Genomic DNA, 15259 nt, shown 5'->3' with positions numbered 1-15259 from the left:
TCTCTTCCCCTCAAAATCTTTGTTCTGTAGTCTTTGTCAAGAACTTCCCTGGCTGGGTAGCTCAGTTGATTAGAGCATCGTCCTGATATTCCAGGGTTGCAGGTTTGATCTCCAGTCAGGGCACATATGGTGGCGGGGGGACCCCCAAAAAACATAATTACCTTCTGAAAGGCAGGCCCCTTGTAGTACAGGCTTCCCCTGCTAGATGAGTGTTCTAGGAACCCATCTTTATCAGTGTATCAGCTGGTGTTGTGAGAGTCTGTGTTCAGCTTCAGTGAATTTTTTTGGAGACTCTTTCAACGTGTCTGCCCATTTCATGATGGGTGATTTACAAGTGCACCCGCCCACACTGTGTTGAGTGTTTAGTGTTTTTTTTTTGACCAAAAAACAGCATAACCCCTGTGTCCCACCCTCCCTATTCACTCAATGTCACCCTGAGTGACTTTTTTTGTTTTCTGGGTGAAAAATGTCCTTAAAGGAAAACATTTTGCCAGTGTTAAAGAGGTAAAACAAAAAACAGCAGAAGCACTAAAAGTCATCAAAATCAGCAAGTTCAAAAACTATTTTTAGCAATGGAAAAAACTTCTCGTTAGGTGTATTGCGTCACATGTAGGGTACTTTGAAGGTGACTGAAATTTAAATGTGTAAGAATAAATACACAAGTAAATTCTGGTTTTTTTGGGGGGGGTCCCCCCTCATAAAAGAATCAACCAGTGCCTGCATAAATAAGTGGAAGAACAAATCAATGTTTTTTTCTCACTCTCCCCCTTCTGTTTTATCTCCAAAATCAGTCAATCAATTAAAAAAGAACTCCTGCCAATAGCAATTGATGACTGTTAACTATTTTTAAGTTGATTGCCTAAGACAATTAAATATTTTAAGTACTAGGGGCTTTTATTTTTTTGTTTGTTTGTTTTTTTGCTTTATTTTGCTTAATTTGGCCCTATTGTAAGTTTTATTTTTCTGGGAATTTTTTTCTTCAAAATATAGAATATATGTTTTTTTCAGGATTATAGCAACAGAGTACCATAAGCTCACTGGCTTAAACCACAGAAATTGGTTGTGTCACTGTTGTGGAGGCCAGAGATCTGAGATTGAGGTATTGGCAGAGTTGGTTCCTTCTGAAGGCCGAGTTCTGTTCCATGCCTTGCTCTTAACTTCTGGTAGTTAGCTGGAAGTCTTTGGCTTTCCTTGGCGTGTAGGTTCACCACCAATTCTCTGTCTTCATGTTCATGTGGCATTTTCCTTGTGTGCAGGTCTGTGTCCAAATTTCCCCTTTTTATAAGGATACCAGTTGTATCAAATTAGGATCCTCCTTACTCTAGTGTGTCTTCTTCTTAAATAATTACATTTGCAGTGACTCTTATTCCAAATGAGGTCCTGTTCTGAGTTACTGGGCATTAGAACTCCAGTATACAGATGTTGGGGGGACACAGCTCACACCATAACAGCAGGTTTATAAGTGAATGAGTTTGTGTCTTAGTTCCTGTCTCTGTGCCACCTCAGAATTTGAGAAAATGCAGTTTCTTTTTTTGTTTCTTGGAATGAAGCTGGAAGGGGGGGACAATGATGAGGATGATTTTGGTCCTCGAAGTACAAGGTGACATGCTTTAAAATTTGAACCTATATAATTGTAAGGAGGATAATTAACCCTCATGTAGCAACTGCCCAACTTCAAAAATTGTCAGATCATCTTGGTTAAACATAAACGTAACCATCATGCTATCATCCCCATTAAAAAGCTGGCAGTTTCCTTAGTTGTTCTTTTTTTATTCCTGTTTGTTTGTTTCAACAAGATTCAATCAAGGCCTGTACAGTTTTGTTATTGTGGCTCTTAGGTCTTTTTCTGTCCATAGATGTCCCCTTTTAATTCCTTCCCATTTTAACTGAAAAAAAAAGCAAAAAAAAAAACCAAAAAACACCCCCCCCCAAAAAAAAAACCAGACCATTTGTCCTATAGGGCTCCTCACATTTTGATTTTGCTAATTTTAGCACCATGGTGTCATTGACCATGTTCATCTGTTCCCTGCATTTCTAAAAACTGGTAGTTGGATTTAGATGCTTGATCTGATTGAGATTAAATTTTTGATGTTGTGTATTTTGATCAGGAGACATAGTATGTATTTGTATTTCTTTTAACAATGTTAGTGGTCATTGGTCATTGTGTACTTCAGTGGTTCTGAGCAGGCGTCAGTATGGCAATATCTGGAATAAGTCATCGAAACTTGGGAAGGGGGTGCTACCGATCTCTAGGGGCAGAAGCCAGAGATGCTGCTAAATATCCTATAATGCACAGAATAGCCCCTACAACAAGGATTATCAGGCCTAAAATGTCAATAGTGCTGAGGTTAAGAAACTCTGGCCTACTTCCAGGGTTTCATTAGGGGTTTGCAAAATTGTCTTACTGTAATACTATTATTCATTCTTTATTTATTAGCTGAAATTCTTCCATAAAATGACACTTTTTTTAAAGATACTCTTTATATCAGTCGTTTGGTTACCTGACAGTGAACTGAGGTACAGTTCATTAAGGAAGGTTAAGATATGTTTTTAAAATAATGAATTCGTTTCCTAACATGTTCAAAAAGTGACCAAACATTTTAATTACTTGAATCATGTAATTTTTTAAAGTTTGTTGAAAAAGATTTTATTTATTTAGTTTTAGAGAGATGGAAAGGGTGGAAGAAAGAGAGGGAGAGAAACATCGATACGTGAGAGATTATCGACTCGTTGCCTCTCGCATGTCCTCAACCAGGGACCTGGCCTGCAACCCAGGCATGTGCCCTGACTGGGAATCAAACCAGCAACCCTTTGGTTCGCAGGCTGGTGCTCAGTCCTCGGAGTCACACTAGCCAGGACTCATGTAATTTTTTGTTTAATATAATTATGAACTCATGCCTTTTAACGTATTTGAGTTTCAATCCATTGCAGTTTTTTTAAATTGGTGTTTAGCTTTGTCTATCTTTGGACACTGTGTACTTGATCATGTTGGTTCTTGAGTTCTTTTGACACACCACGTACTCTGATGTACCAGAGAGGAGTGATTAAAGAAACAGGTCTGGTGGTTCGATTTGGGTGGAAATGTTCTTTTATAATAAAATACACTCATGCAAAGAAGCATATTATTTTTGCTCCTCAAGAAATCTGAAATAAGCTAGGGAAAGAAACTTTAACTAGAGTATCTTTCAAATGTGATTTGTTTTTAAACTCTGCTTCAATAGTTTTTAGGTTTATTATAAATCTGCAGCAACTAATGAAGGAAATTATCCCTATAGAGGGATTTAACCAGTGGACTGGGAACACTGAAGCTTTGTAACTGGGCAAGATTAATATTCATATTCTTAAAAAGATTTTTAAATTTATTTTTAGGGAGGGGGGAAGGAAGGGAGAAAGAGAGGGAGAGAAACATCAATGTGTGGTTACTTCTCATGTGTCCCCACTAGGGGCCTGGCCCACAACCCAGGCATGTGCCCTGACTGGGAATCAAACTGGTGACCCTTTGGTTCACAGCCCGTGCTCAGTCCACTGAGCTACATCAGACAGGGCTAATATTCATATTTTTAATAGCAATGATAACTGTATTAAAATCTATTTAATATATTTTTTAAATTTGAGGATGTAATTTACCCTTTGATAGTTTCCACCTACATTTATTCTTTAGTCTGTGCCTGCTAAGACTATTCTGTTAGTACAGCCAAACCCTGTGAAAGAGCTCTATCTACAGTCTTCTCTAATGTATGCAATGCATTTGATACGTATAATATAGACTAGTCATCATTTTCTAATAATTTTTTTATAAAGCAATCTGAAGAGGATGTGAGTCAGTTTGATTCCAAGTTTACACGTCAGACACCTGTTGACAGCCCAGATGACTCAACTCTCAGTGAAAGTGCCAACCAGGTCTTTCTGGTAAGTGATAGAATTTCCATGTAGCCACGGGAAATGGAAGTATGAGGATGGACCCTTTTCAATCAGAAAAGCCATTTTTAATAAGAAAATTCACTTTTCTTTGCAGTTTCATGTAAATAACCTGAGGTGCTATTTTTTAAGTTAACCACCATACTAACTTATTGATGTTAGAAAATTGATCCTCATAATCCAACATTCTATTTTAGCAATTACAGTAGGAGTGTATGGTTCCTCAGAGTGTGTGATTCCTTTTTTGGATGGGCCACTCACTGACTTAAGGTGATATTTGGCTCAGCATCTCAACCAAAAGCCACACAGCCATGGCAGTAAGAAAAGAGGTCAGTGTAACTATTTCCTGAAACAGATTTTTGGTACTCTTAACATAAATCTTTACGGAGAGCTTAACCTGTTTTGACTACTTAACATCAAAATATATAGGTTCATTTGTGATAGTTAATAAATCATTGGTAAAATATCTGTATTGACTTTATACCTTGTCTCTTCAGATAGAAACCAAAAATTTTAGATTGCGATCAACAAAAATGATAGATTTATATCTGATAACCATCATTGCTTTTGCTTAAGTGTCACATATACTTGTTTATTATTATATTTATGTATCATATAAACATGTACCTCATTTTGTAATGTTTGTTTCCTTTGTCATTTGTCATTATCCTTTGTCATTTCTTTGTGGACCACCTTTACAGAGGATGGAATATGAAGAAAGGAATCATTTGGAAGCTGTTTTTTCCCCCCCATTTGTCTCCAGGTTTACTGGATTTGTCACTAACTTAATTCTCAACCTTTTTTTGGTGCCACTCACAGCATAACACAAAGTAATATATATTTGGGTGGAGAGTAAATTCTAAAGTTAGCATGGAATGCAAAATTGTGTATAGTTAAAATTACTCTTAAATCACCATAATAGAATATGGCAGGGGTGTCACACTCATCTTCACCAGGGGCCACATCAGCCTCGCGGTTGCCTTCAAAGGGCCAAATGTGATTTCAGCTCCTTAGCAGTTAAGGATTAGTTTACATTTATACAGTCCTAAAATTATTTTGGCCCTTTGAAGGCAACCAGGAGGCTGATACGGACCCCAGTGAAAATGAATTTGACACCCCATTGCAGTATGGTTTTGAGTAAACAACATTGAATAGAAATAATCCTGTGAACGTATCATTATGTAGTGGTGTTAAGAAGAGAGGATATATGCAAAATACAAGTTTACGGTATTTTTAATGATGTAAGAGATAAAAGACGAATGCATGTTGTTAAATTTATGTCTTCATGATACAGAGTTCTTGTATTCCCCTTAGTAACATCTCTTCTGTTTAGTTAGGGAAGTAGGCATACTTCAGTTTAATTGTGGCTTTGCTTTATTTTCTATTATGATATGGAATTTATACCTTTGATCTAACATGGTGACCTGTTCCTCAGTTGGGTGTTGCAGAGTTTCAACTAGTTTGATGCTTTTCCCTGTCTAAAAACAGTTTAGAAATGTTTTACTTAGCTAAAAACAAATCCAAAGTTGTGGTAGCAAAAGTTACATAGCTAAACTTTCATTGTCAGTTAAAGTATTTTTGAGCTTTTCATAATTAATTAAATTGGCTAACTAAAGAACAATTAATTTGTTAGGTTATGGCCAGAATTCTGTACATAAAGCAGCTTTCCTTTAAAAAGTAATAAAAAGTTACACCCACTTATCTAAGGATTGAAGTTGTAGAAACTTCAGTTCAATAAATATTTAAGTTCCTATCATAGTTTTAAAGGAAATTCAAAGACGATTAAAGCACAGCCTGTTCTTCTTGGTAGTTACAGCTTTAGTCCACTAGAACATGTGGGAAACGTCCTCTGAAGTCCACATGTGGCTGTCAGAAAGCGTGTGCTCTACAGAATTGCACCTCATGCTTTACAGGGTGTCAAATTCATTTTCACTGGGGGCCACATCTGCCTTGAGGTTGCCTTCAAAGAGCCAAATGTAATTTTAGGACTAATGTAACTACTAATGTAACTATAAATGTAACTACTTCTTAAGGAGGCTCCATGGAGCTTCAGCATCAAGGAGCTCCTTGATTCTTCCCAGCATCAAGGAGCTTGGTGCTGCCGCCAGGTAGAAACAAGGTGGAGAGCCAGGTTCGGCCTGCAGGCACTGTGCTTGCCACCTGTGCTTTAGGACTTCAGCTAGAACATTATTTAGTCGTTTTATTGTAACTCATCATGCCTACTCAAAGAAGACTAGACTAATACATAGAAGGGAAGATAGGTGGGGGTTGATAGTTAAAGAAATGGACATTGACAGCAAGAGAAATGACAGCTTGTAATCTAATAGCAAGGTCCAAAAAGGAACTAAAGCTAATAAAACTGTGTATTTCCTATTACAGTTGAGGATTTTTACAATGGCTGACTGTGAAAATAGTCTTTATATATATATATTTTTTATTGATTATACCATTACAGTTGTTCTATTCCCCCCTTCATTCCCCTCCACCCGCACACTCCCTCCCCCACCATTCTCCCCCCCTTAGTTTATAACCATGTGTCTCAAGTTCTTTAGATTCTATATTTCCCCTACTATTCTTGCCCTCCCCCCTATCTATTTTCTACCTACTGTCTATGCTATTTTCTGTACCTTCTCCCCCCTTCTCCTCCTCCCACTCCCCTGTTGCTAACCCTCCATGTGTTCTTCATTTCTATGGTTCCACTCCTGATCTAGCTGTCCTCTTGGTTTGCTTTTGTTTTAGGTGTGGTTGTTAATAACTGTGAGTTTGCTGTCCTTTCACTGTTCATATTTTTCATCTTCTTTTTCTTATATAAGTCCCTTTAGCATTTCATATAATAAGGGCTTGGTGATGATGAACTCCTTGAACTTGACCTTATCTGAGAAGCACTTTATCTGTCCTTCCATTCTAAATGAAAGTTTTGCTGGATAAAGCAATCTTGGCTGTAGGTCTTTGGATTTCATGACTTGGAATACTTCTTTCCAGCCCCTTCTTGCCTGTAAGGTCTCTTTTGAGAAATCTACTGACAGTCTGATGGGAACTCCTTTGTAGGTGACTGTCCCCTTATCTCTTGCTGCTTCTAGGATTCTCTCCTTCATTTTGGTCTTGGCTAATGTAATTATGATGTGCCTTGGTGTGTTCCTTCTTGGGTCCAACTTCTTTGGGACTCTCTGAGCTTCCTGGATTCCCTGGAAGTCTATTTCCTTTGCCAGACTGGGGAAGTTCTCCTTTATTATTTGTTCAAATAAGTTTTCCACTCGTGGCTATTTCTTTCACCCTTCTGGTACCCCTATAATCTGGATGTTGGGACGTTTAAAGATGTCCTGGAGGTTTCTAAGCCTCTCCTCATTTTTTTGAATTCTCATTTCTTCATTCCTTTCTGGTTGGATGTTTCGTTCTTCCTTCTGGTCCATTCCATTGATTTGAGTCCCAGTTTCCTTTCCATCACTATTGGTTTCCTGTACATCTCCCTTCATTTCAATTAGTTTAGCCTTCATATGTTCCTCTAATTTGTGACTATAATCAACCAGTTCTGTGAGCATCCTGATAAACAGTGTCTTGAATTGTGCATCTGAGAGGCTGGCAATCTCTTGGTCGCTTAGAGTTATAGGCTCTAGGGCTTTGAATTCTTCTTGCGCCATCTTTTGGGCTGTTCGTGCCTGTTAAGTAGCAGGATCGGAGCCCTAGGTGTTCACCAGAGCAGGGCAACTCAGTCCCTGGGTTGTGACCCTGTATGTGGGGGCGGGGTCAAAGAGGAGCAATGGCGTCCCATCTGTCGCCTCCCGTTGCCACCGTCGCCTCTGGGGCCCGCGCGTTTCATCCCACTGCACAAGAGTGTGCCACCGCCGTCAGCCCTCCACCCCTGGGTTCGCCCCCTGGGGCCTGCGTGGTCCGTCTCACTGTGCGCGAATGTGTGACCATGGTCAGTCTGCCCCACACCCTGACTGGGTCCGGGCTACTTATTGCCTAGGTTGGCGGATCTTTTCCTGCCCGACCCTGCTCCGCTGCTGGCTCCGCCCCTCTTACTGTCCCGGTTGAAGGGTTCCTTGTTGTCGGACTTCCGTATAATTAAGTTTTCTGTTCTTTGTCTGTGTCTTTGTTCTCCAAACCTTTGTTGTATTCAAACTTGGTTGTGGGAGAAGGCACAGTGTTTCCACCTATGCCTCCATGTTGGTGGAAGTCCCAGTATCCGAAAATAGTCTTTTAATTCATCAAGACTACCAAATCTGAGTCTATCCAATCACTGGGGTAAAACCAGAAAAATCACATGTGCCACAAGTTAGGGAATTCTGTTTTTACTTTGGCCTAATAATGAGAAACTGTTTGGGGGTTGATAATCTTAGGTGCATATAGGGATGTGGTGTGGCTAGAAACACTAGAATTTTCTTTGCATTGATCTTAGTATTTAATACCTGAACATGGAGCCTACATTTACCTGTTTTGTTCTACTCCTTTTAGTCGAGTAGAATTTTGTTTGCTGGCCTATGGAGCTCAATAGAATTCTGCTTTCTTGAGGTCTGTGCCTCAAGAAATGGCTGGGAAGAAGTTAAAAGGTTGAAATGAGATTGAGGAGATGTTAGAGGGACTTATCTAAGAAAAAGAAGATAAAAAATATGAACAGTGAAAGGACAGCAAATTCACAGTTATTAACAACCACACCTAAAACAAAAGCAAACTAAGAGGGCAACTAGATCGGGAGCAGAACCATAAAATGGAGATCACGTGGAGGGTTAGCAACAGGGGAGTGGGAGGAGGAGAAGGGGGGAGAAGGTACAGAGAATAAGTAGCATAGAGGGTAGGTAGAAAACAGATAGGGGGGAGGGCAAGAATAGTAGGGGAAATACAGAATCTAAAGAACTTGTGACACATGGACATGAACGAAAGGGGAGGAATGGTGGGGGAGGGATGTGCAGGGTGGAGGGGAGTGAAGGGGGGAATGGGACAACTATAATGGCATAATCAATAAAATATATTTTAAAAAAGAGATTGAGGAGATGAGAGTATACAGATTAGTGGTTTTAGTGGTGTGCACAATTGCGTTAGACTGAACTAACACATTTGCTTGATGCTTATGACAAATGACCTGTAGTCCACTGTTACTGTCTTTCAGGGTTTTACATATGTGGCTCCATCTGTACTTGAAAGCGTGAAAGAAAAGTTTTCCTTTGAACCAAAAATCCGATCACCTCGAAGATTTATTGGCAGCCCACGAACACCTGTCAGGTATTCAGACTTTATTTTCTTTACAAAAAAACCCTAGAAGACCATGTCTTAAGAAATTTATGCCAAGTTACATAAATGAAAGATCTGGCATCATATTCTCCTGGGTTGACATAAGCACAGCGTCTGTACCTTCTCATGCTGTAAGTGACTAGTCTGTACTAATCTTGATAATATGCTATATAGTTTACCTTCCCTCCTAAAAGTAAGCTGCTACTGTGACAGCTGTCCTCTGTCCCCTGTCAGTCAACACTCACTGTGTGCCAGGGACGGTGCTGCATGCTGGGGCGCATGATTGGCCCAGGTGTTGCCCTGGTCTTGATGAAGCTTATGATTTAGAGAGAATCACAATAAACAAAAAAGGAAATACAAAAAATATGTGATTGCAAATAGTGCCAAGTGCTATATGAAAAATATAAATAAAGAGTATGGTGGTAGAGACCAAAGAATATTTATTAACAAGGGGCTCGTGTTCATGGGGGTCAGAGAAAGGCCTCCCTGGTGAGATAACGTCTAAGAATGGAGAGAAAGAGCTAGCCATACAAAAAGTAGAAGTACAAGGAGGTTACAGGTAGAAGAATAGCTTGTGCAGAAGTCTTAAGGAAGGAAAAAATTTGGCCTTTTCTTGGAAGTAAAAGGGAGTTCAGTGTTCCTGAAGTGTGGTGAGTGAGGAATATAATGGCAAAGCTTTGGAGAAGTATTTTATTTTAAATGCAATGGGAAACTGTTTTAAGTAGGGAAGTGAATTTTTAAAAAAATTAAGTATCATTGAAGGTTTTATTGGGGCAAGTATAAAGATAGAGACCATTTGGGAACTAGCAGTGTAGGGGAGAGATGGCTCAACTTTTGCCTTTGTACTAATCCACACAAAAATAAAATTAAATGAAAATAAATGTCATACTACCCCATTCCCTCTAAGTGTAAAGGAATATTTTTTTTGTTGAGATAATCCTTCAGACAAATGAATGATAGCTCTTCATTGTCTTAAAGCCCAGTCAAATTTTCTCCTGGGGATTTCTGGGGAAGAGGTGCTTCAGCCAGCACAGCAAATCCTCAGACGCCTGTGGAATACCCAATGGAAACAAGTGGAATAGAGCAGATGGATGTGACGATGAGTGGGGAAGCTTCAGCCCCACTTCCAATACGACAGCCGAACTCCGGGCCATACAAAAAACAAGCTTTTCCCATGATCTCCAAACGACCAGAGCACCTGCGTATGAACCTATGACAGAGCAATGCTTTTAATGAATTTAAGGCAAAAAAGGTGGAGAGAGGATTTATGAGTATCCTGCAGGGTGAAACATGAAGGCTGGACATGACAGTCTCGAAGACTCAGTGTCATTACATAGAACACTTTGGACGGAGGGAAAATAAACCTGGATTTTTAAAAATCAATCAATGGTGCAAAAAAAAAGCAAAATAGTGTTGCAGAATTCTTAGGCACATCAATTGATTCCTAGTGACATCTTCTCAACCTTATCAAGGATATTCATGTTGATGGCGTGAAACTGACAGTATTAAGGGTAGGATGTTGCTTTTGAATCACTGTTGAGTTCCGATTGTGTCGAAGAAGGGTTATCCTTTTATTAGGCAAAGTATGAAATTGCCTGTAATACTTGCAACCAAGGACAAATTAGCATGCAAGCTTGGTCAAACTTTTTCCAGCAACATGGAATCAAAGACAAAAGAAACTTACCAATTGATGTTTTACGTGCAAACAACCTGAATCTTTTTTTTATATAAATATATATTTTTCAAATAGATTTTTGATTCAGCTCATCATGGAAAACAGCCCAAACTTTAAAATGCGAAATTATTGGTTGGTGTGAAGAAAGCCAGACAACTTCTGTTTCTTCTCTTGATGAAATAATAAAAATGCAAATGAATCATTGTTAACCACAGCTGTGGCTCGTTTGAGGGATTGGGGTGGACCTGGGGTTTATTTTCAGTAACCCAGCTGCAATACCTGTCTGTAATACTAGGAGAAAAATCTATTTAATCATTTCTATTTGCAGTACTGCTATGTGCTAAGCTTAACTGGAAACCTTGGGATGGGCATAAGTTGTATGTCCTATATTTCATCCTTGTCCTGGGCCTGCATTGCACTGGAAAGATATCGCCACCTGTTCCTATACTAGTATTTGGTTCAAGTCGCCAAATGTGTTCAGCCTGTGGCTGAAGAAGGACGGAAGAGAGTCAGGATAAAATGCACACTGAAGGCGGCAAAGTGAGGGAAATAGGGAGGTCCAGGGGAAGAGGGTGTTGCCATAGTCCACTCTCTATGTCTAATCTCTTTACAGCAGATTGGTAAGGTTTTAAGTTTTACTTTTTACTGTCTACCTTCCTTACATTTTTTCCTCAACAGTTTTAAAAGGGAAAAAGGTTCTTTTCTCCTATACTGGGGCTACATTTTTTGATTGTAAAAATATTTGATGGCCTTTTGATGAATGTCTTCCACGGTGAATAAGAAAACTTAGTGGCTTAATTAAGGAAACATGTTAACAGACATTATGATTTTGAAATTGTAACAAAATCTTCGTCAGTGATTTACCGGTACACAGAATAAAAATAAAGGTAACTTTACCTTTCTTAAATACTTCCTGCCTTAAAGAGAGCATTTCCATGACTTTAGCTGGTGAAAGGGTTTAATATCTGCAGAGCTTTATAAAAATATATTTCAGTGCATACTGGTATAATAGATGATCATGCAGTTGCAGTTAAGTCTTATCGCCTCTTTCTGTCATTTATAGTGTCTTTAGTCTGAGTGTGCAAAGTCAATTTGTAATATTTTGCAACCCTATGATTTTTTTTAAATAGATGCTGCTTGCTGTGTTCTTCAAACCTTTTTGAGCCATAGGATCCAAGCCATAAAATTCTTTATGCATGTTGAAATCAGTCAGAAAAGAGCAAAGCTTTGCTTATTTTAATGGCAATTCAAGTGAGATGAGTTGAAATCCTATGACATTAAGCAAAAATAGATTCATAAAAAATGATTGGAAATATCTTTTCAATTGTGGCAATAAATGAAGAATTGATAAGTTCATCTTTGGACAGAAAGCGCTTTTTAAAAATCACTCCTAATCCCCCATTTTCCCATTATTGTAGCGGCCTACTGAGAACTTTATAACTGTAGCTAATAAATTAGTAGCTACCATAATGATAAGGGCAGAAATTGTATTTAAAGTGCAGATTTTTTATAGGCTCTATTTCAGACTGTAAATGGCTTGTGATACGCTGATATTTATTTTCAAATGTATTTACTAATTGTGGTGTTGACTGCCTGACCAAATTCCAGCAAAATTTTTACACCAAAATATTCCTTCTCAGTCTTATTTGCTACTAACATTTGCACTGTGATTGGCTGGTTATAAACACCCCATACTTAAACCATTTTCATAATTAGTACTGCTAGCAATAGTGGCAAATACTGCAACTTCTCTGCATAAAAAGCATTAATTGCACATCTACCATCCACACAAATACAGTTTTCCAAGTTAACATTAAGGGAAGTTAATTTCCTGTGCTGTGGCAGGTTTGAGAAATTGTGTTTCATAAATGGATATTCCTGCTATGACTGTGAAAACATGTCAAGTGCCACTTTAGTGTCACAGACAGAAAGCACACACCTATGCAAAATGGCTTGCCCTATATTTATTTGTAAAAATCCAAGCATAGTTTAAAATATATGATGTCAATATTACTAGTCTTGAGTTTCTAAGAGGGTTCTTTATGATTCTTCCAGGTAAGTGTATAAAAGAGATTAAGTGCTTTTCTTTCATCACTTGATTATTTTCTTTAAAATCAGCTATTACAGGATATTTTTTAATTTTATATACATGCTGTTTTTTAATTAAAATATAATCACTGAGAACTGAAGTTTACTAATTTTGATTTTATAAGGTTTGTAGCATTACAGAATAAACTGGGATTTATAAACCAGCTGTGATTAACAATGTAAAGTATTAATTATTGAACTTGAACCAGATTTTTTAGAAAATTATATTCTTTCCCCTTTATGGTCTTAACTAATTTGAATCCTTCAAGAAGGATTTTTCCATACTATTTTCTTGAGGTAGAAGATAATGAGGGTGGGGTGAGGGAGAATGCATGTATGATGCTCCATAAATTCAACATTCTTTAAGTAATAAATGATTATAAACAAGATGCATCTTCAGTAGTGTTAATATACTGAGCCTTGGATTTTATATTTAATATAGGACCTAACTCTTTTGGTAATAACTCAGTCATATGGTTCCTAGCTTACAAGGGCTAGAGCTAAGATTATTCCCATGAGAAATGTTGAATTTATGAAGAATGAATTTTGAGACTTTGAAAATTGTTAATTTCTCAAATAATAACATCAATGTCCAAACATCTACCTTTTTTTTCATAGGAGTAGACACTAGCAAGCTAGACAGTCATAAAAGTAACTGTCACACTATGACCTGTGGCCTGTTGCTGATTGATATAGAACTTTTCTTGTGTGATTCTTAAATTACCACTACAGCACAAGTATTATCTCAGTGGATTATGAAATAACACCTGAAAGATGGGTTCATCTGTGTTTGCTCTTTAAACGATTATTTTTTCTTATCCCAAGTTTGCTTTGCATCTATCAGAGTAAATTCTTCAGCTGCCTTATTAGGAGTGCTATGAGGGTAACACCTTTTCTGCTTTTCATCTTGTATTTAGTTTACTGTATTATTTGATTTCAGATTGAATGAATGTAAATAGAAATTAAATGCAAATTTGAATGAACATAATATAGAAGTGATTTTTTTATTATTATCCTAAGATAGGAAGAAATAACAGGTACACAAATAGCTTTAATAATTTTTTTCATTAACATGCCAGATACGTTCAGGTTCTCACATTTAATAAACTGTTGACCCTTGAACAACATGAGTTTGAACTGCGCATATCCACTTACAAACAGAAATTTTTTCAATATGTTTGGCCCTCCATATCAGTGAATGCGAAGGGCCCACTGTAGAATCAGGTTATATGTGGGGTTTGACGGAGGCAGGGTGGGGGGTGATGATGGTGTCCCTAATCCTCACATTGTTCAAGGATCAACTCTACTATACAGGTGAGGAGTGACAGTGGTGAAACTTTCTGCTGAGAAATTGCAACTACTTAAATATATAACAAGTTTTAGTACTGGTTTTATACATTAGATATTATACATCTATGGTTTCCAAGTTGAATTAGTTGCTTATTTTTTAAAAAAGCTCATGTGAAAAGCTGTGTGAAAGCTAGCTTCACATAAAAACACTAAAAGACTTTCTTATGCTAATAGTCAAGTTTGTTTAGCCACACTTGTCAACTTTGATGTGTATACACAAATCAGTGTAGTACACAAATCAGTGTAGTGCACAAATCTGTTTTTAACTAATGTCTCAATATATGTAGGGTAAGATGGGTGAAGTTTTGTATAAATCACTTTATTTATGAGGCAATTATATCACACTTGTCAAAATGATTTCTCTATAGAAGTTCTCAAACTGACTTTTTATAAAGCATATAATAGCAACTCTTAATGGTGATGAAACAGTTTTTAAAAAGGAGTGATGTGAATTCACAGAACAGGCTTTTTGAATTCCTGTTCCGTTTTTGAGGTGAAGGAACAGAAGTAGAGAAATACTTCTATTTCAGTGTTGTTAGTGGACGGCATAGCTCTCCTATTACATTTTTCCTCCTTTTAAGTTCATGTGTGAAACGCTTTCTTGTTTAAAAAAAAAAACACTGCCTACTGGGCATTTCCTTTACTAAATTATATTAGGAAACAAAGCTATGAATATAGCCATAGAGTAAATAGTATTACACAATAATAGGGTAGAAGTAACCCATGCAGTAAAGTGCTATTCCTCTGTTTTTAACAAGTCAGCTTATGTATCTTCACTTCCAAATTATAATCCCAAATTGTCTTTCTCACCCATCCCTTGCCTTATGCTTAAATAACTTTTAGGAAGGTGGTACAAGACCAAGTAAGCTGGTTTCAACATTTGCAATGTTCTCAAAGGAGATAATAGTTAAATGTATCATTGCTGAATGTGTAGAAACAGGTGTACTTATAACCTGGCAATATATACCTGAGGTAAAAACTTACAAGCTTTTTTAAGTT

General features: G+C 37.6%; 1 protein-coding gene across 4 annotated transcripts in view; it reads left to right on the top strand.

The window, feature by feature from the left end:
* Positions 1 to 14866, top strand: part of RPS6KB1 (ribosomal protein S6 kinase B1) — a 45303-nt gene extending 30437 nt beyond the window's left edge. For 2 of the 4 annotated variants that reach the window (XM_037069867.1, XM_037069868.1), the window contains exons 13-15: positions 3802 to 3909; positions 9026 to 9138; positions 10126 to 11021. In XM_037069867.1, coding sequence (XP_036925762.1) covers positions 3802 to 3909; positions 9026 to 9138; positions 10126 to 10363 — 459 coding nt within the window. In that variant the 3' untranslated portion in view covers positions 10364 to 11021. Of the gene's footprint in view, positions 1 to 3801; positions 3910 to 9025; positions 9139 to 10125; positions 11022 to 11150 lie in introns of those variants that run through there. The other 2 variants (XM_037069869.1, XM_037069870.1) reach the window with 2 other exon arrangements.
* The last annotated feature ends 393 nt before the right edge of the window (positions 14867 to 15259 follow it).

This window comes from Sturnira hondurensis, unplaced genomic scaffold (genome assembly GCF_014824575.4).
Source record: "Sturnira hondurensis isolate 20B ecotype Veracruz unplaced genomic scaffold, ASM1482457v3 Scaffold0018728, whole genome shotgun sequence".
In the NCBI taxonomy this organism is placed as follows: Eukaryota; Metazoa; Chordata; class Mammalia; order Chiroptera; family Phyllostomidae; genus Sturnira; species Sturnira hondurensis.
The sequence above is the reverse complement of the archived record's forward strand: the minus strand, read 5'-3'. Positions and strand labels throughout refer to the sequence as shown.